The 27,068-nt window shown below is 39.1% G+C and overlaps 1 protein-coding gene across 1 annotated transcript in view; it reads right to left on the reverse strand.

Annotated features, from left to right (window-relative positions):
* Positions 1 to 2,482: 2,482 nt before the first annotated feature.
* ST8SIA4 (ST8 alpha-N-acetyl-neuraminide alpha-2,8-sialyltransferase 4) overlaps positions 2,483 to 27,068 on the reverse strand; it is a 50,916-nt gene continuing 26,330 nt past the window's right edge. Inside the window, exon 5 of the mRNA XM_062513353.1 lies at positions 2,483 to 2,765. Within this exon, the coding sequence (XP_062369337.1) occupies positions 2,483 to 2,765 (283 nt within the window). The remainder of the gene's footprint in view (positions 2,766 to 27,068) is intronic.

The raw sequence follows: 27,068 nt of genomic DNA on the forward strand, positions 1-27,068 counted from the left end.
GTTTAGCAAATTCTCTCACCTATCTTTCTATTTACATGATATTATTTTCATTTATTCATTTGCACAAATATTTTTTTTTTACTGCCAAGGAATAAGAGAGTCCCCATTGACTTTGCTGTAAGATACATAAACAATAGGCATAATCAAACCTTCCACAGGCAAACAAAATCACGTGTCAGGTAGCATTTTAGATTACTGAGCATGCTGTTTGCTGATGGCCTGACACTAGAGAGAAGAAAATACATTCCCAAAAGATAGAGTTGAGCAGATGTTTCTCTGAGCTTCTGAGAGACTGGCAGTCTGCGAATTATTTATTTCAGTAACAATTTTGTCAATGTATATGAAAGATGCTTTAAAAGATCAACAGCAGCACAACCCTAACAGCAAAAACAGGAATATGCTCACCCTTCATCGAAGAAATAATCTTGTATTAAAATGAAGGTGTACACAGTGAACAAATAGCACCCTCTGGTTTATCAGTGAACAAATTAAACACATTCCAGTCTGCATGGCTGTTTAGTTCATTGTGATGCCTTGATTTCAGTGAGATTCATCTTTGGATGGCATATTGCACGTCAGCATGTGGCCAAAGTAAACTGTCCTAGGTAGGACAGTCTGGTGAATAAGGAAAGATGTTACTGTGTCTTACATATAACAGAACTGACTTTCTGCTTCCTGTAATATTTGGCTGCAAGGCAGTGATTCAGCAGGCAAATCTGCATAATCGCAGATCTCCAATCATGCATGATGAAATACATGACCTTAAGAGGAGAAAATGGGTAATAAAGAGATAATAAATGTTTGTGAGAATGGTGATACATATGAAATTGCTCAAACTAATTTAACATTTAGTAGATACTCTGAATATCATATTCGGACACCATGACCTAATGTAGCTCTGAAAACATAATAAGAAAATATGCATTCATTATTCTTGCATGCATACTCCTTAGTTGAGCATAGCAGGAAAGATCTGAAACCATGATGTTACCCATTTATGTGCCCCTTTAGCATTCAAATATATCATAAGACGACAAGTTTTGTTTTTAATGTATGTTGTATTGAACCTCTCCTACGCTCCTGTAATTTCTCATTTTCTTTTTTTGGAAAGAAGGAAGTGAAAGAACTCTTGGTTTTTTGGATAAACAGGACTGATGATAAAAAAAAACAAACAAACTGTGACATAATGTAACTCTGCATTATTTCAGTCAGTTACACATCAGAACATCTAGATGATACAAAAGAGGTATATTAAATAAAGAGATCATTTAACAGTATTAGAAGTTTAAAAGAACTGTATGATCTGCATTTTTACTATTAATTGGCTAGGTATTCTTTTTTTTTTTCCTTAGTTCCACTGTCACCTGAGTTTCTTTAGACTTTTCCTTTCTACCAAGTATAAAACTGTATATATATGTATGCGCACATATATATTTGAGTGCATGAAGTAATTTCTTTATGCCTGCAGATTTCTCTGAAGCATCCTATATGTGAAGTCAGTAAAGAGGTTTTGATCTGAAATGCTTAAAAAACATAAGTAACAAAGAATATTTTCCCTTAAGCAGCAAAGAAACATAAATCCACACTGTTTCTCCAATAAGGAAAAAATGTGTATAAAAGTAATCTTTGGCACCAAAAACAAGGGCACCCTCTTGTATGTCTTCAAATCTGTACAGGAGAGAAAAACTTCTCTTTAAGTCAGATCAAAATGATATCTGTGTGGTTTCATGTAATGAGTAATGACACCAGTAGCTAGAAAAACAATTGGGATGTTAAGGATTGTGTGATAGCAGGGCACAACACAATAACACTTGATAAAATATTTGATGTTCCCCTCTACCCTCCCACATTTACAATTCTTTTTACCTGAAGACAATTCCATAAGATAAAAAAATTAATTACACATAACAACCTTGAAATCTTGTAAGGCTCCAAAAACTTAAAAGCAACAAAATGCAACCAATGGCAATATGAAAAACAGTAACAAAAGCTGAGGTTATCATACAATATCAGAAACAGTTCTCTGACTGAAGGCATTTACTGATTTGTTTGATCTTACAGATTTCACTTTCTTTACTTAAATCCATCATGATATTTTCTGCAAAAGACTAATTTATTTACTCAAGTATATATTCCATCCACTGGGTATTCCTGTGTGGGCTGTCTGATTACAGTTGCAAATTGGCAGGCTCTTTTTCTTCTTTAATTCATGATGAATGTGTCACTGCATTCTGTAAACACTACTGAGCATACATTCAAGCTTTGTTCTTAGTGAAAGTGGCACTTACTTGAACCTTTGCAGTCAAGATAGCTTAGTTATATAGCACTTTACAGGTATAATAGCTGGTTATGTATTTCTGATATAACACCTTTTTCCAATGACTTAATGGGTATTGAAACAAATCCCCACTGTGGTCCCATTGCCATTCCACATCTTTATGATGAGGTGTGTATTCTGTGTTTATTGTACTTTACATGTGCTTTATTGCTGTATGCATTTCCCTGTTGTTAATTTAAGTGCTCCTCTATTATGTAAGACATACAACGTTTTGAACTCTAATGGCATCCTATGAGGACTGGCACTGGAAAAGTACCGATACTTCAGATCATCATAATAGTGATACTTGACTGGTTTTCCATGTAAATCCTTTGGGAATGGCCAAAATCCATACAGGTGAATTTCATCACAAAATCTGGTGGCGAGTGTATACATGAGGAGACCAGTGCTGGGTCGTTTAATGTGGACCTTGTTTGTTAGCCAATAGCTGCAAAGAAAGAAAAAGTGCATTAAGAAATTAATATAACATCATGTGAATAAATCCCATGAACCTATTTTATCTACTATGCATTCATTTTACACTATGAAAAGGTGAAAGTCTCCTTTTCTCTAAACTGAGATCATAATGACACTGTTCTGGCGCACCTTTATTCCTCCTATAAGAGGTTAAGCGAGACCTTATTTAGCACAGTGCTGCAAAAACCCTGGCCTGCTAAGGGACTTAGTTCAGGCTTTAATCCTGACACAACATCATGTCTGCAGAAGCTGGAAGACTGCAGTTAACCTCCTCAGCCAGATCAGGGAACGGTCTCTTGCTATAAAATCTGACCTGTTGTGGTATCCAATTCTTGTGATCAAGTGAGCCCTATGCTGAATATTTGATTGGCCTGCTGGTTACTTCACAAACTGCTTGTCTAAACAGAAAGCAAGTGCAAATTATAAACATAAATTAATAATTTAATTTTCAGAAGTCAGTAGAAGAGAAGCTCAATTTACTTGCTTGCGCTTGTTTCTGTTTCTGTTGTTGTTGGCTTGAAGTTTTTTGGTTTGGTTTGGATTTTTTTTTTTTGCATTTTTGCATTGCAACTCAAGTTCATTTTTTGAAAGCTGAAGAACCCTGCAAAGCAGAAAAGTTCTGAGCTGAGTAATTGCTTCTCCAAAGCCAGCATAGGGAATGACTCAGAATTTTGCTTGGCTGTAAAAACAGGTTGGTAAAAAGCATATTGAAGGAGTGAATGCAATTGGGAATGGGTACATCTACAAATGACACATGCATATATCATTTTTCATTGTCTTCATAAACACCATTTTTTAGACATAACATGGTAAGCAGTTTGCTTTTCACTCTGATAAACTGCAACTCTGTAAGACAAGATAAACCAAAGAAGGGACTCCATTATAGAAAATAAATGTTTGTTTATGGAAATGTTGCTGAAGAAAGAAATCTGAACACTTTTAGCACTTCATATCACAGATAAGAATAACAGATTAAAAGCTAATTATTTAATTTTTGTAAAAACTGGCAGCTGTCTCTTGAGAAGCTAGTACTTCAATCTCATGCATCTGTCTACATGAGTGTTTTTAGCCAAATAGCAGTCAAAACAGATGCATATGGTATTACAGGATACCACTGCTATCATTCCAGCTGAACTTCACCCCTCCAGGAATAGGATGCTCATGGCAGAAAATTAAGTTAGTAAACAGGTACATATTTGAAAAGGACACTACATCTTACTTAAGCATTTCCATCCAGAAATAAGTATGTAATGAAGGAATAAAATAAAATGAAGACTCTTACAATTTAAGAGTATAAAAGCATATCTTCTCCTGTCATATTCCGGTATTATACAAAACAGAAGTTTAGCTACTTGGTATTTCTTAAAATTGAAAAATATCCAAACTCCCTCTATATATATTGATAATATAGTACTTGATGTAATGATCATAAAAAAAATTGTAACTTGGGATCAATTATACTTCATACGAAGAAAAAAAAACCAGGAATCAACAAAGGCTGATCAGGGTCGACTGACGTTGTAGATGCTTTAACCAATAGGCATCTTTGTACCTGCTTGCAATTTCTGGAGTTTTATTCTAGCTTTAGTTTAAAGTATAAAAATACTCTCCCGATCTACTTTTCTGGGATGCACTCATTTTCTGTAAACTAAGTTTGCATCATGAAGGATGCAATATACTTTACTTACTACAGATCTGAATGAGAATCTGTCTTGTTTCTCATAACTCATCTCTAGATCTTCACCCATGACCAATTTCTGGTTTTCAAGCTGGATCAGGAATCAGCTTGACTGACAGGACTGGACGAATCTCACTATGTGAGAAAACAGTCATCACTATGAAGTCTGTAACTGGCTATGAGTGCACCACTGCACTAATTTTCTTGATGCTTCATGGTAAAACAACTCTTTTGTGAGGCCTGAAGACTGAATTTATTGATGATTAGTGAATGTGCCAATGCAAAAAAAAACCTCTTTAATTCTATAATTTCTGTGACTTGAAGTTGAGTTGCTTGAATTCAAAGAGATCTCACTTTAAATTACTTTTAAATATATGGCTGATCATAATGTTGTAAAGACACTGGCATGATACAATGAATTTCAAATTATGCTCAAAAGTTAAAAGTAATTTCTAGGGGCAAAGGAAAACGAGCACAAATAGAAAGTAGGTTGAACAGTCTGCAATGAAAGGAAAGTCAGAGCAGTATTTAGGTCCAGGTATTGCTTTTTATACATTTGCCATTAATAAATACCATGTTTACAACAGGTAACTAAAAAACCCACAATACCCTGTAGGAGTAAGGGTCACCCTGCTTACAGCAGGGGACTGCTATAAATGCCTCTTCCATGAAAAGAAGGGGTATTTGAGGAGGTACTGGTTCCTGTAGCAATGTCCTTGTGCTCCTACTATCATTATGTCTATTTTCACCCTAGCTCCTCATCCCAAATCCAAGCATCTTTGCCTTCAAAACTTATTACACACTTCAGACATATTAGGTAGCAATCCACAGCCACATGTCTGAGACCTCTTTCATACAGTCCAGTACAGATGTCTCTTCTACAATCCTTTATTTTTACAGAGCATACATGTTTCAAATAGATTTCACATGATTTTAAAATCTGAACAATGATCTCTTACATGTTCCAGTGTATTTTACATTAAAAATCAAAATAATCAAAGACATTTTTTGTATTTCTGTTAGTACAGGAAAGAAATACTGTCAATAATGTATTGTGCCAGCATTATTCTAGTACCTTCTGATGCTTTAAACATATATACTTTTGCCTTCCTTTTTATTATTATCTTAATGAAGACTAGTTTTAATATGCAGTTCCGCACCATAAATAAAATACATTTTAAAATTCTGTATGTAAAAATGTGTTTTTTGTCAAAGATCCTTCTTTGTCTCTACTAAGGTAATACAAAAAAACTATAAAAATTATATAAGAATTGATTTTTAATTGAGGCATTGGTGCAAAACTAATGTTCACAATGTTCACAAACCCAGTGGTGCTTATGAAGCTCCTTCTCAAAGGTTTGCTAAGCTGCTGGTGATGGGAGCATGTTTCACAGGGTAATCTTTTCTCTAACTTATCTTCCATATTTCTGTGTCAGCACCTGGCACTGGTAAGACTACAGGCTAGAAAGGGATCTTTTAAATAGCCGCTTTTATGTTCTTGGACCCAACATCTGTTTCCTAAAGAAGGTGTTAGGGCAAATATCTTCCTCAAATTCAAAGAAAAATCAACTTCTTGTGCTTTCTTGTCTTCAGTGGGATTAATCACACCAATCACAGGAACAATCCTTCAATTTACGCTCTTAATTTATGTGGATGTTTTAGTTAAGAATGCACTATTTGTCTTTTTCTTACTGAGATATGCTTTGTGCAGAATGCTGCACAAAGAATCTAAAGTGTGAAAGAATTAAAGTGTGAATAACAACACAGAAAACATGACAACCAGCACAAAAGCACTGCTAAGTGTTTGCACAACATCTACTTGAAAATTCACAGTGTACAGAATTTTCAAAGACTATACATAAAAAACCCTCTTTCATTAAAAGAAATAATACACTTTATGAAGAACTGAAACTCCATCACAGCTCCACCCAAACAGTCAGGATTCTGTCCTGATCTGATCTGCCTCTTTAGTAGTTACAAATGTGCTCTGTGATACATCACACTACAGGATGAAAAGGGAAGTAAAGGCTACTCACTTATGTTTCTAGTGAAACTTGCAAAGAATATCCATCAATATATTAAAAAATAATTTAAACCCTCAGGAATCCATTTACATGAAAAGGAAACCTGAACCTTTGCCAGTAAATATGGTTAGTCTTCTACTGCACAGAGACTGAAACATCTACCCTTGCTACAGTAGTCATGAAAGTCATCAACTGACACTCAGCACAGTACAAGCCTCTGCTAAAAATATGGCTTGCTCAATTCATGCAGAAAACCATTTTCAAGAGTGAAACATAGCTTAATTTTAGGAGAAGTCATCTACAAATAATTTGAGACAACAGTTGCACTAGATGTGCACACAGACACACAGCAAAGGTGCAGTCAAACAGACCTAGAGTACATTTTACAGGCCTAGAATGTCAAGAGAGAAACTTCTGGAGAAAAGTTTTTCCTTTCTGACATATCAGCTCCTTACTGAAATATGATGGAAAGAGATAGATCTCCCAGTGAGGTGTTCCATGCCTATCTTATTTCTGTGACACACTTGGACAATAACATATACCTACTGTACAGGTAATGGAGCACAATATAGAATTCTACAAAATAAAGAATCACAGAATTGATTCAGCTGGGAGGGACCTTTAAAAATCAGTTAGTCCTCTCCCTCTGTTCTGGGCACGGACACATTACACTAGACCAGGTTGCTCAAAGCTTCATCCAACCTGGCCTTGAGCAATTCCAGTGATGGGACATCCACAACCTCCCTGAACAACTTGTTCCAGTGTCTCAACACTCTAATGATAAAACATTTCTGCCTTCTGCCTAACCCAAACTTATCTTCTTTCAGCTCAAAACCACTGTCCTTTGGCCTGTCTTGGAGAGATAGGTAAAAAGCCTCTCCCTCTCCAGCTTTCTTGTAGGCTCCCTTCAGGTACTGGAGGGCCACAAGGTCTCCCTGGAGCGTTCTCTTCTCCAGGCTCAGCAAGCCTAGGTCTCTCTGCCCCTCTTCAGAAGAGGGATGCTCCAGCCCTCTGATGATATCTGTGTCCCTGTTCTGTACCTGCTGTCTTCTTTCTGCTGAAGACTCCAGAGCCAGATGCAAGACTCCAGGTGGGGTCTCAGCAGAGTAAAATTGGGCAGAATGAACTCCCACAACTTCCTGGCCACACTCCTTGTGATGCAGCCCAGTATACAACTGGCTTTCTGGGCTATGAGCGTATAATTCCAGTTCACATTCATATGAAGACATGCTAATGTTTCTTTCAGGTTAAGAAATCCTATTCACTCAAAAAGCATTTTCTAAAAGTTTTTAAAATCAAGTTGTAGCCATAAACTAGAATCCACCATTTGTGATAAACAACAAGATTGCAACAATTTTTCTTTTATTCCCACACAGACATTATAAATTAATGAACTACCTTCACAATTAAAAAATTAAAGTCTATACACCAGTGTGTAATTTCAAATCAATCTGGTTTTGATTAATACAGACTGAACCTGCATCAAGTTATTTTTTTGTTGTACTTTTGTTGAAAACTGCTAGCATTTCTGGGCTATTTTTTTCCCTTTGCAATTCCAACAGTTAAGACAACAGTTTATTATTTTGTATATTTTTATCTTGTTTCATGGAACCATTTAAAAATATGGAAATATTAAGGACTAACATAAAACCTTAAAAATGTTGGAGAACATTTGAACAGTATGACTGGTAGATGTAAAAATGGTGATCAAGAAGCATGCATATGACTGTATGAGGATTTGAAATGTCATATAGGAGATATTTTTAGATGATACACAGACAGTCAAATCTAAGTGAAATACAATGTAGCAACATACAGTAGCAAGCAAAACACAAAAGAGAAAGTATCTGATAAATTAGGAAGAAATAGAACCATCAAGTTAAATATCGAATCTGAGCAACTCTTTGCCATAATTTTATAGTCCTCCTTTCTCCTTTGTTTCATTCTTTCTGCATGAAACCTCAGAAGATAAACTATTTACCTATGCCTATAACTAGAAAGTGCAGCTACAAAAAAAAAAAATCCTTGGCCAGAAAAGTTGTGTGGAATTGCCATTCTGGAAAGCCCAATTCTAAGAAAATACTTACAGAAGTAGGTAAAAAGAATGAAAGAATGCAATTCTATTTTAAACAAACAGGGCTACAAATGGTTTCAAAGGGAGTAATTGGCTTTTTTTCCCTCTCGTATAGGTTGTGAATATTACTTATTTTCTTCTCTACAAAGGGTACTGGTATTAGATTGGATTAAACAGAAGCAATGAAGCAGAGGGATTATTCATAATCAGACTGAAGATGGCACAACACTGTTTTATTGATTTTAAAACTAAATTTTCTACTCAGTAAAATAGGATTATTTACCACTATTCCATGCACAGAAACTTATGCAAAGGTGGAAGAAATTAGCTTGGAAATAGGAAAAAGTGTCAGGTAAAAAAACCCCAAATATTTAGTGTACAGAAAAGCTCCAGCATTTCCTTACAGCAACATGAGAAGGCAGTCACAGTAAAGAGGTAATTTAAGATTTTAGGACATTTCTAGACTAAGCTTATATTTTGACTCATGTTTAGGCTGGGTCTGTTTTAGAAGTAGACTCATCCACTGAAGAAAAAGTTTGGCTGTGAGTGGTAACAACTGCTAGAAAGAATTCCTTTGCTCTCTACACATCTTCTATGGCTCCTTTTCTGCCTAGGGGTGGCACAAGAGACATGGGCTGCTGTTCCCTACTATTGGAACATTTTATGGATCTAGAAGTTGATGCAGACCAACTGTGATGGCTGGTTGGCTTCCTTGGCAGGGATTTTGCCTGTGGCATCAGGAAGGTTAGCACCAGCAGCCATTCTCAATCTGAAAACAGTCACACAAATCCACTCCGTGACTTCCTCTATCTCTGGAGCTAAACTGAGAAATCTGAACCCAAGAGTATACCACACCTGGCCCATAGGATCTCCAACAGCCAGAGATCAGGCAGGATGATAAATAAACAGCCTACTTTCTATCAGCCATATTCCCTTCCTGAAAGTGCCCTTTTATACTTCTCAGAGTAGCTATTCAAGCTTCAAGAAGACTGTTGAAGCAGCCCCTTGACAGGAAACCTTGATAATGGCTTAGGTCAGCAAAGGTAACCACAGCCAAGAAATTAAATTGACACATGTTCTGCACAGTAACTTGGTATACGGAACCAATGCTGTTGGGTATGTAAAACCAAATGTTCATATTAATCTTGAACGTCTGTTCTTTGTCAAACTGTGTCCTGGGGTTATGACTTTTTCTGGAAATTCGTGAGGGCATAACAAAAATTGCATTATATTTCATTAAAAATTACCACAAAATATAGGCAAATTGAGTGAAAGAAGAATTTGGCTTGCAAAAAAAGTGGAAAACAGATTGGATTAAACTCTTCAACTGTATAAGTGAAAGCTTGTCTGGGAACGCCATGTCAAATGAAGAACACAGAAAAATCTTCTGTTGGAACAAAGACATAACAAATTCAGTTAACGGACAGACTGAAGAAGAGCTATGTAACCTTAATGCAAAGTTGCAACAGTACTGTGTATCAGAGTGATTGGGCACATTGCTAAGAGCTTTGAAACACACAGGTAAGGTCAGATTAAAGTAATAAAATATGGATTTCAAAACCTTACATTAATTCTTAGTATTCTATAAAATAAAATTCACAATATAAAGTATTCATTCTTCATATTTTATGAAGGCATTACAACAGCTTATAATTAACTAGCATTTTTCCTGTGAAAATTTGAACAGAATATTACTGTAGGGGTGTAATTAAATTTAATTACTTGCCCTAATTCTAGCTTTCACCATTAGATCTAGTCTTTCCTACTGAGGGAATATCTGCTCTTATGCTAACAGCCAGAATATATTTCTGTAACAGAAAAAAATCCTACCTACCTAATTTTCTCTCTTTTCAAAACAATGCAAATGCAGTCATGTTCAGAAGGAAAATCTAATATATGAAGAATCAGAGTAAAATCAGTGCCCATTATACATAGTAGGGAATTAGGAAGACAATAATGGAAGGGCTTATTCAAATTGCTAAATTCCGCCTTTGTTTCTTCAAAATAATTTAGCTGTTGCCTAAAATATCCATTCCATGGGACTGTATTCTTGAAAGATCATTTTCTAGGAACTTACTTCACCTATTAGATCTACCCTAAAATAGAAAAAACTTGGTAGGAGAAGTTGTGTTGAATTTCCCTTCTGGGCCCAGTCCCAAAAAAAAGTTATAAATGGAGGCAAAAGAAGACAACTCTGTTTTAGGTAGGGCTACAAATGGAAGCATGCTTTAGAGTCAATTGCTTTTAGAAGGAGTCAGCTTGGGATTTTTTGGTCCTTGCTATAGAATATTATATTATGTGTCCCTGAAACAGGGCAAAAGTTAGAAAGATGATCCCAGGATGAGTCTGAAAGTATTTTGTTAATGGCACTGATACTGAAACTAATGCTGAAAAGTACAGCCTGTAAATTTGAGAATATGTTCAGGATGCTTTTTGCTCATAACATTATAAACAGTTTTAAGCTTCTTTTAGCTTGTGCCCAACTGCCCTTTGCACCTGAAGTCAGTAATGCCTAACATCATAATATCAGGTCTGGATACATCATTAAAACAAGATGTTCAGTGCTATGCTACTTGTTAGATATTTTGAAGTTCTTGAAGGTAGATATATATATAGAGATATATATATGTGTGTGTGTGTGTGTGTGGATATATATATATATGTGTGTGTGTGTGTGTGTGTGTGTGTGGATATATATATATGTATGAATTATACTGAAGTTCTATAGCTACAGTTATATAGAAGAAAATCTGGTTTCTTCTGATTTAATCAAAACAAACCGAAGTCTCCTATTTAGAGATTTTTACAGAAAATACACATGACAGGACCTTAAATTTGATCGGTGCAACAAACCAGAGCAGATTAATCAGATATGAAAGCTATTGATTTTATTATCTCTCTTGGAGTGATTTATGATGATAGTCTATTCCATGATCCTCTGCTTTATGCCCAAAAGCGGTTGTTGTATCTTTAAGGCCTGGGACTGGGTGTGTGCAGGGCTGGGGAGGGGGGACCTTTGGGTTATTTGGTGGGCATTTTCAAAGACTCATTGCCCATGTGTTCTACGGCTCTGTGATGTGAGGTTCTGCTTGGCCCAGGCTAAAAGCTTTTCTCTTCCCTCACTTGGAGAAGCTGTAGTACAAATCTTTCATCTGCCTTGAGGTGAACTCATCAGCTGCGGGTCTGAGAAAGAGAGTGGGACTGGCGGGAGCAGGGCTGCCCTGTTCCAGCCCCAAGCCTCAGGGAGACAAGGAGAGAGAACACACACCAAGAGGCTCCTGACCAGGCTTTTTGCCTGCCATGACTGCTGTGAAGAGGAGGTCGACACCAGAGATCCACCAGGTTCTTGCCTCCTGCTGGAACTCCTCTATGGAAGCTCCTCTTCCCTTAGAGAAAAAGCTGGTGCTGTCTTGAACTTGTGTTAGGAACATTTCTCCCATTTTCACGCATTTTTGGGTTTTCATTCCTCTGTGAGTGTGGGGCAGAACATGAGGATTTGGCGTTGTTTTTCTTCCTTGCCTTGTAGCTCTCCCTAATTAGTATTCATTCTCTACTAATGCAGGGGGTTGTTGAAACTCTTTAGAGAAGACTCACTACAGTGTGTCCTCTCTTAAATCTGTCTCAGAAGTGAGTCATCATCATCAATCCCACGGTTCTCACTGAATTAACTAACCGATAGAGACAGGTTTCATACAAATAATAGTATACTACTTCAGTAAATGAGGTAGGGCAGAAGTTACTCCTTAGGATCAAGATTACACAGAACCACAGACCAGTCAAAAGCATTCCCTGAAACATGTGAAAGCATGAGTGTGATATGTGTGATAAAGAGTGTGTTTGAACACAAACAATTTGCTGCATCACAACTTAATGTGGAACTAACTCATAGTGGCAGATTGCATTACAAAATCCATTAAATATGAAAAGCACACTTAAACAATGCAGAGAAGTCCACACACCAAAGGATCAATGTCTTTAAAGAATGAATGAATGAATGAATGAATGAATGAATGAATGAATGAATGCTCACTGTTCACATCCTACTAAATTCTAACTCATTGCAAACAATGCCAACCAAAATGCCCATTAAATAGCAATGGGATGCGACTGGAGTTCTGCCAAACCCATCAACTGGTTTCACAAGGACACGCAATACACCAAGGAAAAAAACTATTCTGAGTCACTTCTACAATCTATTAGAAACAAATATGACACTGATGTGTAAGGCTGCAGATCTCACTATCGATTTTACAAGCAATAACTTCCCAAGAGAAATTTCTGTGATTTTCTGTGTTTAGTTTGCTTTCTGATGTGACAGCTTTCTGCATCATCTTCTCCTTTGACTACATATGAGAGGAGCATATAGAGAAAAATGACAAAAGACTTTGCCATTATTGGCTAGTATTAAAAAAAAGAGAAATGTGACCTCTGCATTGTACAACTTGTTTTATTTTTCTTTATGTGGGTTTCATGCACTTTAAATCTACACTGTATCAATAGAGGCATACAGTAGGTAGCTGTCTACTGTTTTTCACTTTATTGCTTGCTGTTATATATCAAATAAAGAAAAAAGGAATCCTGAACCAAACCATAAACCCCCTTGAATAGACTGAAAGATTAAAACAAAGCAACACTTAAAAAAAGGAAAAAAAGGTGTCTAAATACATTTAAAAATATTTTAAAAGAAAACAGTTCTCACTTAATGGTTTAAAGCCTTTAAACAAAGCCTGAGCTGTCTTACTGCTACTTAAAATGCTATCTTCATATATTGTCAGTGGCTTTACTAAGTTACCATCAAACATATAACTAACATATAACTCATATAACTCATTTGAAGTGCAATCTTGAGACTGAATTCAAGTTACTCAACTTCTAGTCATCAATGCTATAGAAATAGTGTTTACACATCAGCACATTTCCCAGATACCCTGTGCCCAGAACTTGCTTTGTATACTATGAACAAGTTTATAGAATATGAAAACAAAATCAGAAAGACAGATTTCCTCTTCTCTTTCACCTTCAGAGAATGATCATCATACCAAAACAGCAATGATGGTTTAGCAATTTCATGACTTAACACAAGAAGATCTGAGGCATAATTTTGTGCTTTTCACCAGTCCTTTATGTATTATCCTTGCTGGTGAGAAGCCTCCTGCTCTTTTAACAGATTCATTTGGAAAAGATGTTTGCTACTAACAATATTAGAGAGCTGACATTAACAAATGCATAAACCAAATCTTCCTCTACCCATATCCTCTCATACCTCCTCCCTCTCTCCTGAATTCATCCAGTTCATTTTCTAATAAGACTACAGACCCAGCAAGCATCACTTCTCTGGATCTATGCCCACTGTGAAAGATCCCTGGGGGAAACCACAAACTACAATGAATCAACTCTTTAGAAACCCTCAACAAACCACTTGCAGGCAGCAGAAATCCCAATTGCCACCAGTGATCCAGGGGTCAGGCTTACAAATTTTGTTTCCAGTGCCATCATGCAGCAATATTCCTGCAGCAGGCTGAGCTGCCTTATCTGCTTGGCACTCATGTTTCCACAGCACAGCTCACAGCTGTGCTCCAGGGTGAAACATCAAACACAGCTTCCAGTGGATGCCTTTTAGAGAGGAGAACACTTTGCAGCATGGAGGGAGGGCTTCTGTCTCCTTGACATTGTCTTTATCATACCTCAGGATTTCTCTTCAGTGACTTTTAAATGACTGCTAGCTCTGCAAAAGAAGATAAAACTTAACACTGAGATTATTTTATGAAACCTTCTTGTAATTGGGAGCTACGTTCTGTAAATGACCTTTTTCCTATTGCATTTCAATGCTCTGTCCATTATAGACTAAAAGGTGAAAAAGGCAAGGCCTCTTTCATGAATCTTTCTACTGCTTTGTTAGCCCATCTGTATGTTACACTTCATCTGAGGCTAAATAATTTGATCCAAGCATAAGCTGTGCCACCTGTTGATTTCAGTATGACTGCAAAACACCCACTTCCCCTCTGCCAATTCTGCCAGTAAGTGTGCCCACACTTATACTGAAATGGAAAAAAAAAAAAAAAGGAAACAAAACCCCCCACCTTGTGAGCCTCCAGAATGTTCTGAAACCAGGGGCTGCATATAGGACCTTTTTCAGTAAGGCCCTATCTTGGATTCTTTCACAAGTCTTCTTTTCTTGCAAAAAAAAGTGATTAATCATTTTCTTTGGAAAGTCCCATGTATCCCAGAGGTACACAATAAAGTACAAATAAATGTGAAATGAAAAAGCAAGTTCTAGCAATAACTTTTGCTAAGCCCATTTTTTTTGACTACTTCACTAAAGATATGACACAAAAATGCAAATTATGACATTTGCTTCCACTAAATACAGACCAGAAAACATCCATAAGCTGTTTCCGCTTTCCATGAGGCAGAGAAACTATAATATTTCTATACAGAAATATTGCTTTTAAAAAGTTTGAAATTAAAGTAATTACTTTTTCCACATTACAGAAGTAGCAATTATTTTCCTAATTTCTCCTATGGCCTATTAATTCACCTATTCAAGACAGAAGGACAGAGCTCAGAAAATTACTTCAATACAGCAGTGTTAGGTTATTGAATTCATAATGTGAATCCAAACAGCACTAACCTCCGACACATTTATAGATATGTCCTCATGCCTACAAAGGAGGATAAGGAAAAGGGTAAGCACAATGCCTAAAAATGGGATCCACAGAAACAACCTCTGCTGAAAGGGACACACAAGACAGAATGGAGAGGTACAGAGATTTTGGTCTAGAATGGGAAGGAAATGAGGACTGGTGAGAGATTTCAAATTTCATTCCATCCCAAACACATGCATGACTAGCATCTACCTCAACTATGGTGTGCCTTCCAACAGCAATGGAGCAGAATTCAGATTTAGCACCTGGTAAATCAGTTATTTTCAGATAAAACATGTTCTGTTCTTAAAACATCAACACAAAGCTGGTACTGACCTGACTCTCCCAAGGGTCTGAAATAGAGCAGTGCTCTCCCTTTATCTCACTTTCTAATTCTTTGATGTTTACTGAAACAGGCTAACAGACTTCCCTTAGCCTCTGAAAAGCCTCTGTACATGCCTCATGTACCAAATAAACTAATTCCTTCCCTCACATGGGGACTTGACTCTTCCCAGATGCTCTCATCCCCTTCCCACTCCTCAGTGGGATGGGAAGAGAACAGAAGAGTAAAGTCAAGTAAACAAGTACAAACCAAGTAAAGTCAGGGATCAAGATAAAGACGGCTTACCAGGAGAATGAAAAAGCCACCTCCCACCTTCTTCTGCTACCACAGTTGTATTGCTTGCTGAGCATGATGGTGGATGGCATGGCATTTCCTTTGGTAACAAGAAATTTTGAGGCTGTGCAAATGCCATTCAGGAACAGTCAAAACACTGGTGTGTTACTAACAACTTTTTACCCATAAATACAACAAACAGCACCTACATTTTGGCAGAAATGTTCAGGAAGAAGGCAGTAGCCATTAGTGATAGCACTTGGCAAGTCCAGACAAAATACCCCAGATACTTCTCAGTGCTTCTAATCTGAACACTTAAACCTCTCCTTGCATGCCAACAAGAACTTAGAGACTTCAAAGAAGTTCATTAAAACACTCGAAGGAACTCCTATGGATTAAAAAGCAAGAGTACAGAAGACACTGAGCCAAACTGCTCCTTCCTGTACTGACACCACTGTTTACATTCATGCCAGTGTATTACTTCTCTGAGGCACTATTCATGTTAACAGCCCAATGATCTGAATTGACCAAAGCAAAAGGCTAGACCATATAGTGCATATAGCTTTGTTTGTTTATTTCCACATTACCTCAGTAGTTAACTAAGCCTTTGAAGAAATCTGTTACTGGCTGGATGCTTAATACAACCTCTCCTCAACACAGAAGCTCAGTAAGATCAAAACTTAATGCAAAAATCTTTTAAAACTCTTGGAAGGCATTAGAATCAAGAGAAAAAGTAGCAAAATTATTATTATTGTCTTATCTTGGAAAAATCACTTTAAAAAAGGAAGGAAACCTAACAATTTTCTCATGCATACATGTTCCAGCCAGAATCAACAGATAATGCATCTCATGTGTCAAAAAAAATCCCAAGAGAAGCTACTCTGAATTCTATTAATACTATATGGCCAACATCACTCTCTGTGGATTCTAATCCTATTACTGGTTCATCAAAAACAGACTACAAAAAATGTTTCTAGTTTGCTTCTCAATTGCACAGCTACCATGTTGATTTTTTTTTAAATTTTTTTTTCAGAAGTATGAAACAATCAAACTGGAGTTATAACATATTTTTATGGTTTTTAGAAACAAAGGTTTTATGTAAGGGAAAAGAAACTGAAAAAAAACCCACAAAACAAAACAACCAAAAAACCTAAAATTGAAAAACAATCATAAGTACCAAAATAGTTTTCAAATAAATATAAATTTGCAGATACACTGTATGAATAAACTATGTGCTACGTATTCCCTGCTTAGCTCCTAGAAGTCATTAGTATTAGTTAGAGTCCTGTTGTTCATGGTAGATAACCTAAGCAACAAAATTTGAAAATGGAAAAATTCATTCCTCTTTTTTTCTTATGAATAATCCTTCTGCTCTCCACTACTAGAAACCTGAAATTCAATGTGGGAAGAGTATGTTTTTGGGGTTACTTTAATAATCGTACATACTGTGAGGATATGACACCAGGAAAAATTTTGTCCCAGCCCATTACACAGTTTTTTGGGTCTGCTCCACCAGTTTTTGAAGGGTTCAAATCACTTCTAAGTGGTAATGATATCATACAGTGGCTGACATTGCTAATAGGCCTTGTAAACCTGTTCTATTTAACATTCAGAGATGAGGGGAGATTGACTTGGATGACAATACTGATACGTCCCCCAAGAAGTAGGGATTCTGCCCCAGAGCCTGGCCCTGCCCCTGCCCCAGAGACTAAGGATTCTGCCCCTGAGCCTGACCCTGCCCCAGAGCTCAACTCAGAAAGGAACCATCCAGAGTGGGTGGGGTTTCTAGTGAAGGAGATGGGTCAAATGCTGAAGGAGTACCTTTCCCCAGCTCTTGAGAAACTCTCCCCCTGCCTTAAAGAGGGAGAACCTGATGGTGCAGCAGTGGAACCCACAAATGTTACATCTCTCCAGGTTTCAGCTGAACTGCAAGGGCACTCACAGCCAGCAGTAGTTGCGCCCATGGAAACTAGAAAGTCTAGGGTGAAAACAAAGCACCTGGATAATAAGGATCAGAAAGCAGGGCCCCCACAACCAGCAGGGGAGCCAGAGGTTGAGATCATCACCGAGTCCCTGTCATACGAGAGTCTCCATAATCTGCATAAAGACATTGCACAAAGGGGCCGTGCGGCTTTTACAACGTGGTTACTGCAGGTCTGGGACCTTATAGGTACAGGTGTGCAGCCGGATGGTAATGAGGCAAGGAATTTGGGACCCTCGACTCAGGACTCAGGTGTGGATCACATATTTGTAAGGGAACCAGGCCCCCGTTCCCTCTGGGAGCGGCTTTTAATGAGTATAAGAGAGAGGGTTGTCCATAGAGAGAGAATGCAGGAGCACCACCATAGAATGCGCTGGAAGACCGCTGAGGAGGGGATCCAACAGCTGAGAGAAATGGCAGTACTGGAGGTACTCTTTGGGAGGGGTGGACAACATGACAATGACCCCGACAAGGTCAGGTGCACAGGGCAGATGTTGTGGAATCTGGCACACCTGGGACCATCCCAATACAGCACATTCATTGCAGCCATTAATGCTGACACCAACCACAAGACAGTGGGTTCTGTTGCCAATAAGCTCAGAAATTTTGAGAATATAATGAATGGCCCAATGCAGGCTCAGGTCTCTGCTGTGATTAGGGAACTCAAAGAGGAGATAAGAGAGATGAGGGAGGAGATGAGGAAGGTCAGTGCAGCACCAGTGCAACTCACAGATGCCAGAGTTAGAGCCCAATGTCCCCCAGCTAGGGAGAGAGGGTACACCTCAAGAGCTGACCTGTGGTTCTTTCTGAGTGACCATGGGGAAGATATATGTAGGTGGGATGGGAAACCCACTTCTGCCCTGGCAGCACAGATGCGTCAACTCAGGGAGGGAAACACTAACCAAGGGAGCTCCACTAAAGTGAAGGTAGCCTCAACTTCCCATAACCAAGTCGCAGGGTATTACAAAAGAGAGGATGATTTGTCAGATCCCCTTGAGAAAACCTCCAATATGTATACCCAGAAAGGAAATAGCAACCAGTGCTAGAGGGGCCCTGCCTCTAGCCAGGGAGAGGCACGGGAAAACCGGGTCTTTTGGACGGCGTGGATCCCATGGCCTGGCACATCAGAGCCACAAAAACATAGGGCATTAGTTGATACTGCTTCACAGTGCACCCTAATACCATTGGAACATGTGGGGGAAGAACCTGTTTCTATTGCTGGGGTGACGGGGGGATCACAGGAATTGACTTTGCTGGAGGCTGAGGTGAGCCTGACTGGGAAGGAGTGGCAGAAGCATCCAATTGTGACTGGCCCAGAGGCACCGTGTATTCTAGGCATAGACTTCCTGAGGAATGGCTATTACAAAGACCCAAAGGGACTCAAGTGGGCTTTTGGAATAGCTGCTGTAGAGGCAGAAAACATTAAGCAATTGAACACCTTGCTTGGACTGTCAGAGAACCCATCTGCAGTGGGACTCCTGAAGGTGAAGGAGCAGCAAGTGCCAATTGCCACCTGGACAGTGCACCACCGGCAGCACAGGCCAATTCGAGATGCCGTGATCCCCATCCACAAGATGATCCGTGAGCTGGAGGGCCAAGGGGTGGTCAGCAAAACCCACTCACCCTTCAACAGCCCCATCTGGGCTGTGCGCAAGTCTGGCGGAGAATGGAGATTGACTGGACTATCGTGCATTGAATGAAGTGACTCCACCGCTGAGCGCTGCCGTGCCGGACATGCTGGAACTCCAGTACGAGCTGGAGTCCAAGGCAGTAAAGTGGTATGCCACCATTGACATTGCCAATGCATTTTTCTCCATTCCTCTTGCAGCAGAGTGCAGGCCTCAGTTTGCTTTCATGTGGAGGGGCGTGCAGTACACCTGGAATCGACTGCCCCAGTGGTGGAAACACAGCCCCACCATTTGCCATGGACTGATCCAGGCTGCACTGGAAAAGGGTGAAGCTCCGGAACATCTACAATACATGGATAACATCACTGTGTGGGGGAACACAGCAATGGAAGTATTTGAGAAAGGAGAGAAGATCATCCAGATTCTGCTGGGACCCGGTTTTGCCATCAAGAGGAGCAAAGTCAAAGGTCCTGCCCTAGAAATACAGTTCCTGGGAGTAAAGTGGCAAGACCGGCGGCACCAAATCCCCACTGAGGTCATCAATAAAATCACCACGAAGTCTCCACCCACCAACAAGAAGAAAACACAAGCTTTCCTAAGTGCCATGGGCTTTTGGAGAATGCACATTCCTGAGTACAGCCACATCGTCAGCTGTCTCTACCTGGTCACCCGAAAGAAGAATGATTTCCACGGGGGCCCCTGAGCAGCAGCAAGCCTTTGCCCAGATCAAGCAGGAGATCGCTCATGCTGTAGCCGTCGGCCCAGTCAGGACGGGACCAGAAGTGAAGAATGTGCTTTACTCTGCAGCCGGCAACAAGGGCTTGTCCTGGAGCCTTTGGCAGAAGGTACCTGCTGAGACCCGAGGCCGACCTCTGGGATTCTGGAGCCGAAGTTACAGAGGGTCAGAAGCCAATTACACCCCAACAGAGAAGGAGATCTTGGCTGCTTAGGAAGGAGTTCAAGCTGCCTCAGAGGTGATTGGCACAGAAGCACAGCTCCTCCTGGCACCCCGACTAGCAGTGCTGGGGTGGATGTTTAAAGGGAAGGTCCCCTCTACCCACCATGACACCGATGCCACATGGAGCAAGTGGATCGTCCTCATCACACAGCGTGCCTGTATCAGAGACCCTAATCGCCCTGGGATTTTGGAAATAATTACAAACTGGCCAGAAAGTGAAAATTTTAGTCTTGCCGATGAAGAAGAACAAGAACGAGTAACCTGGGCTAATGAAGCCCCACCATACAACCAGCTGCCAGCAGATGAAACTCGCTATGCCCTTTTCACTAACGGTTCCTGTCGCATCGTGGGGATAAACCGAAAGTGGAAAGCAGCCGTATGGAGCCCCACACGACAGGTTGCACAAGCTACTGAAGGAGAAGGTGGATCAAGTCAACTTGCTGAACTCAAAGCCATTCATCTGGCCCTGAACATTTCTGAAAGAGAGAAGTGGCCAAAGCTTTACCTTTACATTAATTCATGGATGGTAGCCAATGCTCTGTAAGGTTGGCTGGAAAGATTAAAAAAAGCTAACTGGCAACATAAGAGAAAACCAATCTGGGATGCTAATGAGAAGAAAGATATTGCCACTCAGGTAGAGAAGCTACCCGTAGAAGTCCATCATGTAGAGGCCCATGGCCCCAAGAGTCGGGCTAATGAGGAGCACTGACACAATGAGCAGGTAAATCAGGCTGCAAGAATAAAAGTGTCACAAATAGACTTAGACTGGCAACACAAGGAAGAATTATTCCTAGCTCAATGGGCCCACGATGCTTCAGGTCATCAAGGCAGAGATGCTACCTATAAGTAGGCACGAGACCGAAGAATCAATCTCACCATAAACAGTATTTCCCAAGTTATCCATGACTGTAAAACGTGTGCTGCCATCAAGCAAACCAAGTGATTGAAGCCCCTCTGGTATGGGGGGCGTTGGTCCAAATATAAGTATGGAAAGGCCTGGCAAATTGACTACATCACACTGCCTCAGACACGCCAAGGCAAGCGCTACGTGCTGACCATGGTGGAAGCCACCACTGGATGGTTGGAGACCTACCCTGTGCCTCACATCACTGCCTGCAACACCATCCTGGACCTGAAAAAGCAAGTCCTTTGGAGACATGGTACCCCTGAAAAAATTGAATCAAATAAGACTCATTTCAAGAATAGCCTCAGAAACACCTGGGCGAGAAAACACGACATCGAGTGGGTGTACCACGTTCCTTATCACGCACCAGCGGCTGGGAAAGTGGAACGGTGCAATGGACTGCTTAAAACCACCTTGAAAGCACTGGGTGAGAGAACTTTCAAGAACTGGGAGATTAATCTACCAAAAGCCACATGGTTAGTAAACACCCAAAGTTCCATTAATCAAACAAGCCCTGCCCAGTCTGAGCCCTTGAAAACACCAGATAATGGTAAGGTTCCAGTGGTGCATATGAGAGGTATGCTAGGAAAAACTGTTTGGGTGAACTCTGCCTCCAGCAAAGACAATCCAATTCGGGGGGTGGTTTTTGCTCAAGGGCCAGGTTGTACCTGGTAGGTGATGCAAAAGAATGGAAAGACCTGATGCATACCCCAAGGAGACCTTGTTTTAGGGTGAACTACCTCTGATACTGTGACTGTATCTGTAACTGTATGGATGTCTATAATTTGAAGATTTTAATTTGATTTAGCATGATGGCGTGGGAAAATTTGGGGTGGATAATGTTGGGGATTGGTTCTTTCCCTTTTCCCGCTGTGGAATTTTCCCCATTGTCATGCTAAGATACCTGTTGACTGGGCCCTGGTGAAAAAAGGGAGGGGAGAGAAGAGGGAAACCCCGCGAGATTCAAACATCCAGAAGAGGAAGCGGAAGGCCCCGCGGAGTTCGGACAAGAAGGACGATCACCGCCTGAGCCCCATCTCCACCATCCCAGCGCCGGGAGCCATCCTCACTGCTGCTTTTCTCGCCTTATCCTGCCATCATCCAGCACTCTGCTGAACATCGGGACCCACACCGTGAGCGGAGGGCTCTCTCCATCTCTCTCCCCCTGGGACAGCACTGCCATCACCCCCAGCCCTCCTGCAGCTCTGCAGGACCTGCCTGCCCCCAGCACCGGGAACTGCAGCTCAGGAAATAGATGTCTGCAGCCAAAAAACACTGGGACTGAGTTACTGTTCTGTTTGTGGGTAATTTCATAGCTGTTGTTGTTCTAGTTTATCTTGTTAGATATACTAGTAAAGAACTGTTATTCCTACCGCCATATCTTTGCTTGAGACCTCCCTTAATTTCAAAATCATAATAATCTGTAGGAAGGAAGGATCACATTTTTCAGTCCAAAGGGAAGCTTCTGCTTTCCTTAGCAAACACGTGTCTTTCGAACCAGGACAGTTAGGCATATAAAAATTGCTGATATGGAACAAAATGGCAGAATGGACTAGGGAGTGAAAAATATACAAAAGCAGTTCCGTCAGCAGCACTGTCAGTTCTGATTTTGTTCTCTGCTTCAATTGTGCTTGCCTCCAATGAAAACTCTCTCAAAAAGTGAGATATTTCTTGACAGACCTTGCAAAATCTCTCAGATATGTGATAAAATAGAACTTGTGCAAAGAAAATAAAAGCTCATCCTGTGAAACTTTAAACGAGATCAGGGCACATCCTTAGGAGATGCAGGAGTGCTGCAGCTCCAGCAAGTAGCTGCTAGACTAAAAAGTCAATCCTGGGGTGTCTCCACTTCAAGAACAGGAACATCACTTCCTGCTCCCCACATAGGACAGGATATTGGGATTAGACAAACAACTTCACTGAATAGATAAGGTTCCTAAAATCCAAACTAACTGGCTTCCCATTTGTTTGCGTAAGTTAAACAAAGCCAGCTCAAGGATACCTTATGCTAGGGCACAAGGTAGCACTATAAGGTAAAACTCTTATTTTTAATGTCCACATGTGTACGAAACAGGCTTGTACTCCACTGAAAAGTAGCTCGTGTGAATTTTTTTCCCAGTATTTTGAATATTTATATACATGATGTAAAAGACAACAAGGTCATTTTATATTTAGAATTCTATTTTTAGCATAATAGCCTTTTTTTTTTCCTGAAGGGATTTATTCATCCATGTATTCCAAAACATATTTTCTTAGTAAATATATTTTAGCAGTAAACTAAAAGGGAGGTCTGTTAGCAGGAAGAAAATAAACAGAAATTTTGGCAGCATAGGTTACTCACAGTAGCTGTTTCTCAGCACAGAGCTGCTGGAGAACTTGATTTCTGCATGTTTCAGTTTCTGAAAGTATTTTCTCTGTAATTCCCAGAGTAAAGAACTCTGAAGATGTGGTTAAGTTGTTGAAAAGGTCAATACATCCAAAGAACAGCTGTTTGCTTTCACTAATTAAAAAAAAAGGACCCTGCACTGAGAAGTGACCATAAATAGGCACAGCATACTCCTTACACAGGCAAAACTCAGTGGGAACTCTGCCATGTTTAATGCAGGATAATACTGCTCTTTCACAGGCAGGATCAAGGAGGAAATAAGCAGAGCACAGGCAAATCCCACAGGATGTCCACACAATTGTTCTGTACCCAAAAGATGGGAAGGAATCCAACATGAAGCAATTTCAGTGATACTGCTGCTGAATGACTAACAGTTCAAAGTATCCCATTTCCTACTGGATGGCTCCAGTTGGAAGAGCAGCCAAGAAAACATTCTTATATATCAAGATGAGCGTGAGAGCTTTGTTTTGTTTTTGTGGATTTAGGAAAGGAAATACAAGAAAAAACTTCTCAGAATACTAGTGTATTTAAAATCTGTATTACTTGTCAGGGCAAGGGGGTGGTGGTGTTCAGCCTCTTCAACAGATGTCTTCAAATACTCACCAGCAGAAGCACAAAAAAAAAAAAAAAAATAAAAGAGCTATGCAAGGCACTGGGAGTTAAACGACCTCCACTTAATGTACCAACTACACGTTTTGTCTCAGGAATCCTCTCTAATCCCTCCATGGATCTGCGAGGTGGGATCCATAGCAGAACATCCTGCTGATGCTACTTCTGACTTTGGTTGTCTGCCACCACTGGAAGTAAAAAATATGATCTGGACTCTAATCCCAGCAGGCAGGCACAGTTCCTGTTTGCCAGTTACAGTTCTGCTACTGAGACAAGCCTTCATACAGACACTTTCCACACCTCAGAGTATAATATCACTTAGAAAATATTATCCCAAATAATCCTAATGAAATAGTTCAACATTAAATCTCAGCCCTCTCAACAAAAAAAAAAAAAGTTTCTGAAATTAGTCATTGAAGTAAATTTAAAAAAAAAGTTACGTGATTTGTTCATTATAATTACTTTTTAATTCATATTTTTAGCTGTGACATTAGAGAGCAAGTAAGTGATTTTTATCAGTTAAACATCTTAGTACCATCTTGAACACTGTCATGTATTGATTGCCTCAGTTATTTTGTCAGTATGTACACAGTGCTACTAAAAGTTCCGTAAATTAGCTTTCAGAGACACCTGGGGAAAAAATCATGCAATGGCTCCCAAATCACTTCAAAATCTAATACTCAAAACTAAGATCAAGAAGTGAATAAGCAAAATAGAGATTATTACAGAAACCACTTGAACTAAATCTACTGAAGAAAAAAAAACATAATAAAATGGCCATTTATGATATTAGTGATTTAAAAAGTAGCTATTGTTCTAGGCTTTGTATGTATATAATTTGGTTTTAGAATCTAAAACACTTCTGAGATTCTAGAGAAGCATCCATCACTTACATCCAGCACTTACATCACCTACAGCAGCTTCATAAAGCATGAAATCAGCAAAACACTAGTTTTTTTTTTTTTTTTCCAATACACATTACCTTTTTTTTTTAACCCAAAAAGTGAATAATGGAAAGGAAACAAAGCTTTAAAAATTATCTCAGAATGCAGTCATCTGAACAATAGAAACTATCTGATCAACAGCAACTCTGTAACACTATGTACTGCTTATAAAGTTTATTTCATTAAAAGAGAAGGAAGAATAGGAGTGAGAATTCCAGTGCAGTGCTGTGATTGTAGCCAAACTGACCTGTTACTAGATAAAACTCCAATATAACTTTAATTTATTATAATATATATATATATTTTTATATATATAATTGTATAGTAATTTATTAGAAATAAAGAATTTGGCCTTATTAGATCAGGTCTAAGAAACTTTATGTTCTGCCCTTAGAAAGTGCCTAACACCATATGCTTTAAAGACTAATGAAGGAAAAATTTGACAGTTTGATACATTCAAAAAGTAATACAGACAACACTTTCCAAACCTTGAATCTGTACCCTTCAGCATAAGATGTTCTCTATTTGCATTTAACATGTCAGGTTGGAATCATGAATCTTACTGATTTGGCCCAAAATTCATGTACTTCCATAATTTAATCAAATTTCGCGTTCATTAAATCAAAGAACTCTTGACATCAATTTAAATTTACTGTGGAGTTTAAACCACAGATTGAGCAACTGGATGCAGTCATATCAGATGACACTGCTAGGTATAATCTAAAATACAGCTCAATCCAAATTTTCAGCAATTCAGATGGCAGACCTTTCGTTGCCTCATTCAGAGAGCAAATGTAGGTACTAATAATTTTTTTAAGACAAAGCCCCCGAAAGGCCCTTCTAATTGGCCAGTTAAAGACTGCACATTCTGAATTACCATTCACATTTGAAAATTTTGCCCAGATTAAGAAGATGGAAATTAAAACTGTTATGTGTAAACTGGAAGCAATCTCAGACAGGTTTATGTAGGCATATATACACAAACCACTATACCTATGTACTATACACATCTTGAATATTTGACAAGTCAACACAATCGTGGCACATAAACAGCTAAAGTCTGAATACCTAATGAAACTGAGTGACTCAGTAAAAAAGAAATTTTTTTTTGAAGGATTTTCTAATTTCAAAGGCACTAGATTATTTTTTCCAGTGCCAGAACTGCACCACAGAGGGAATGCATCAGTTAATCTATGAGACATGGCAAAATATCCTGAAAAACAACTTATGTCTAAGCTTTATTCTCATACTAAATTGGGATAATGGTTCAAACATCCTTTCTAATCTTACCTCTGCTTCTGTAACAGTAAGAACAGCTACATAAATCAGTAACTGGAGTACAAGCCAATAGCAGTACTTTAAGGCATCTTCCTAAACCGCACAAACAGCAAATTTCAAGGAACTCTAGCTGAATATCACCATGCTGTCATAATTTAATGTACAAACACATTGCATTACCATCATCTTTTAAATGATTTTCAGGCACAGCCCTACATACTTGTAATATATAGTAGTTACAAGGACATTGGATCCCTTCATCTGACAGTTTTGTTTAATCATGGGGTTAAAAAGAAAAATATCTGCTCAAAGCATAGATTTTTTTTTCCTAAAAAGTGCTTTCCTTAACATTTTCTGTGATTCTGATCAATGTTTTTAAATTGCCCAAGCATCTCGCCAAATTCAAAAGGATAAGATTGCTCCACATCCTAGATATTTTATGAAGGAACTCAGTACTTTCAGATCTGCCAGGCTTCATTATTTACAGGATTGATTCCTTACCCCTGATGTTATTTAGATTGTACTTTTTATCTTCAGTTGTTTCCCAAAG

This window comes from Cinclus cinclus, chromosome Z (genome assembly GCF_963662255.1).
Source record: "Cinclus cinclus chromosome Z, bCinCin1.1, whole genome shotgun sequence".
Taxonomy (NCBI): Eukaryota; Metazoa; Chordata; class Aves; order Passeriformes; family Cinclidae; genus Cinclus; species Cinclus cinclus.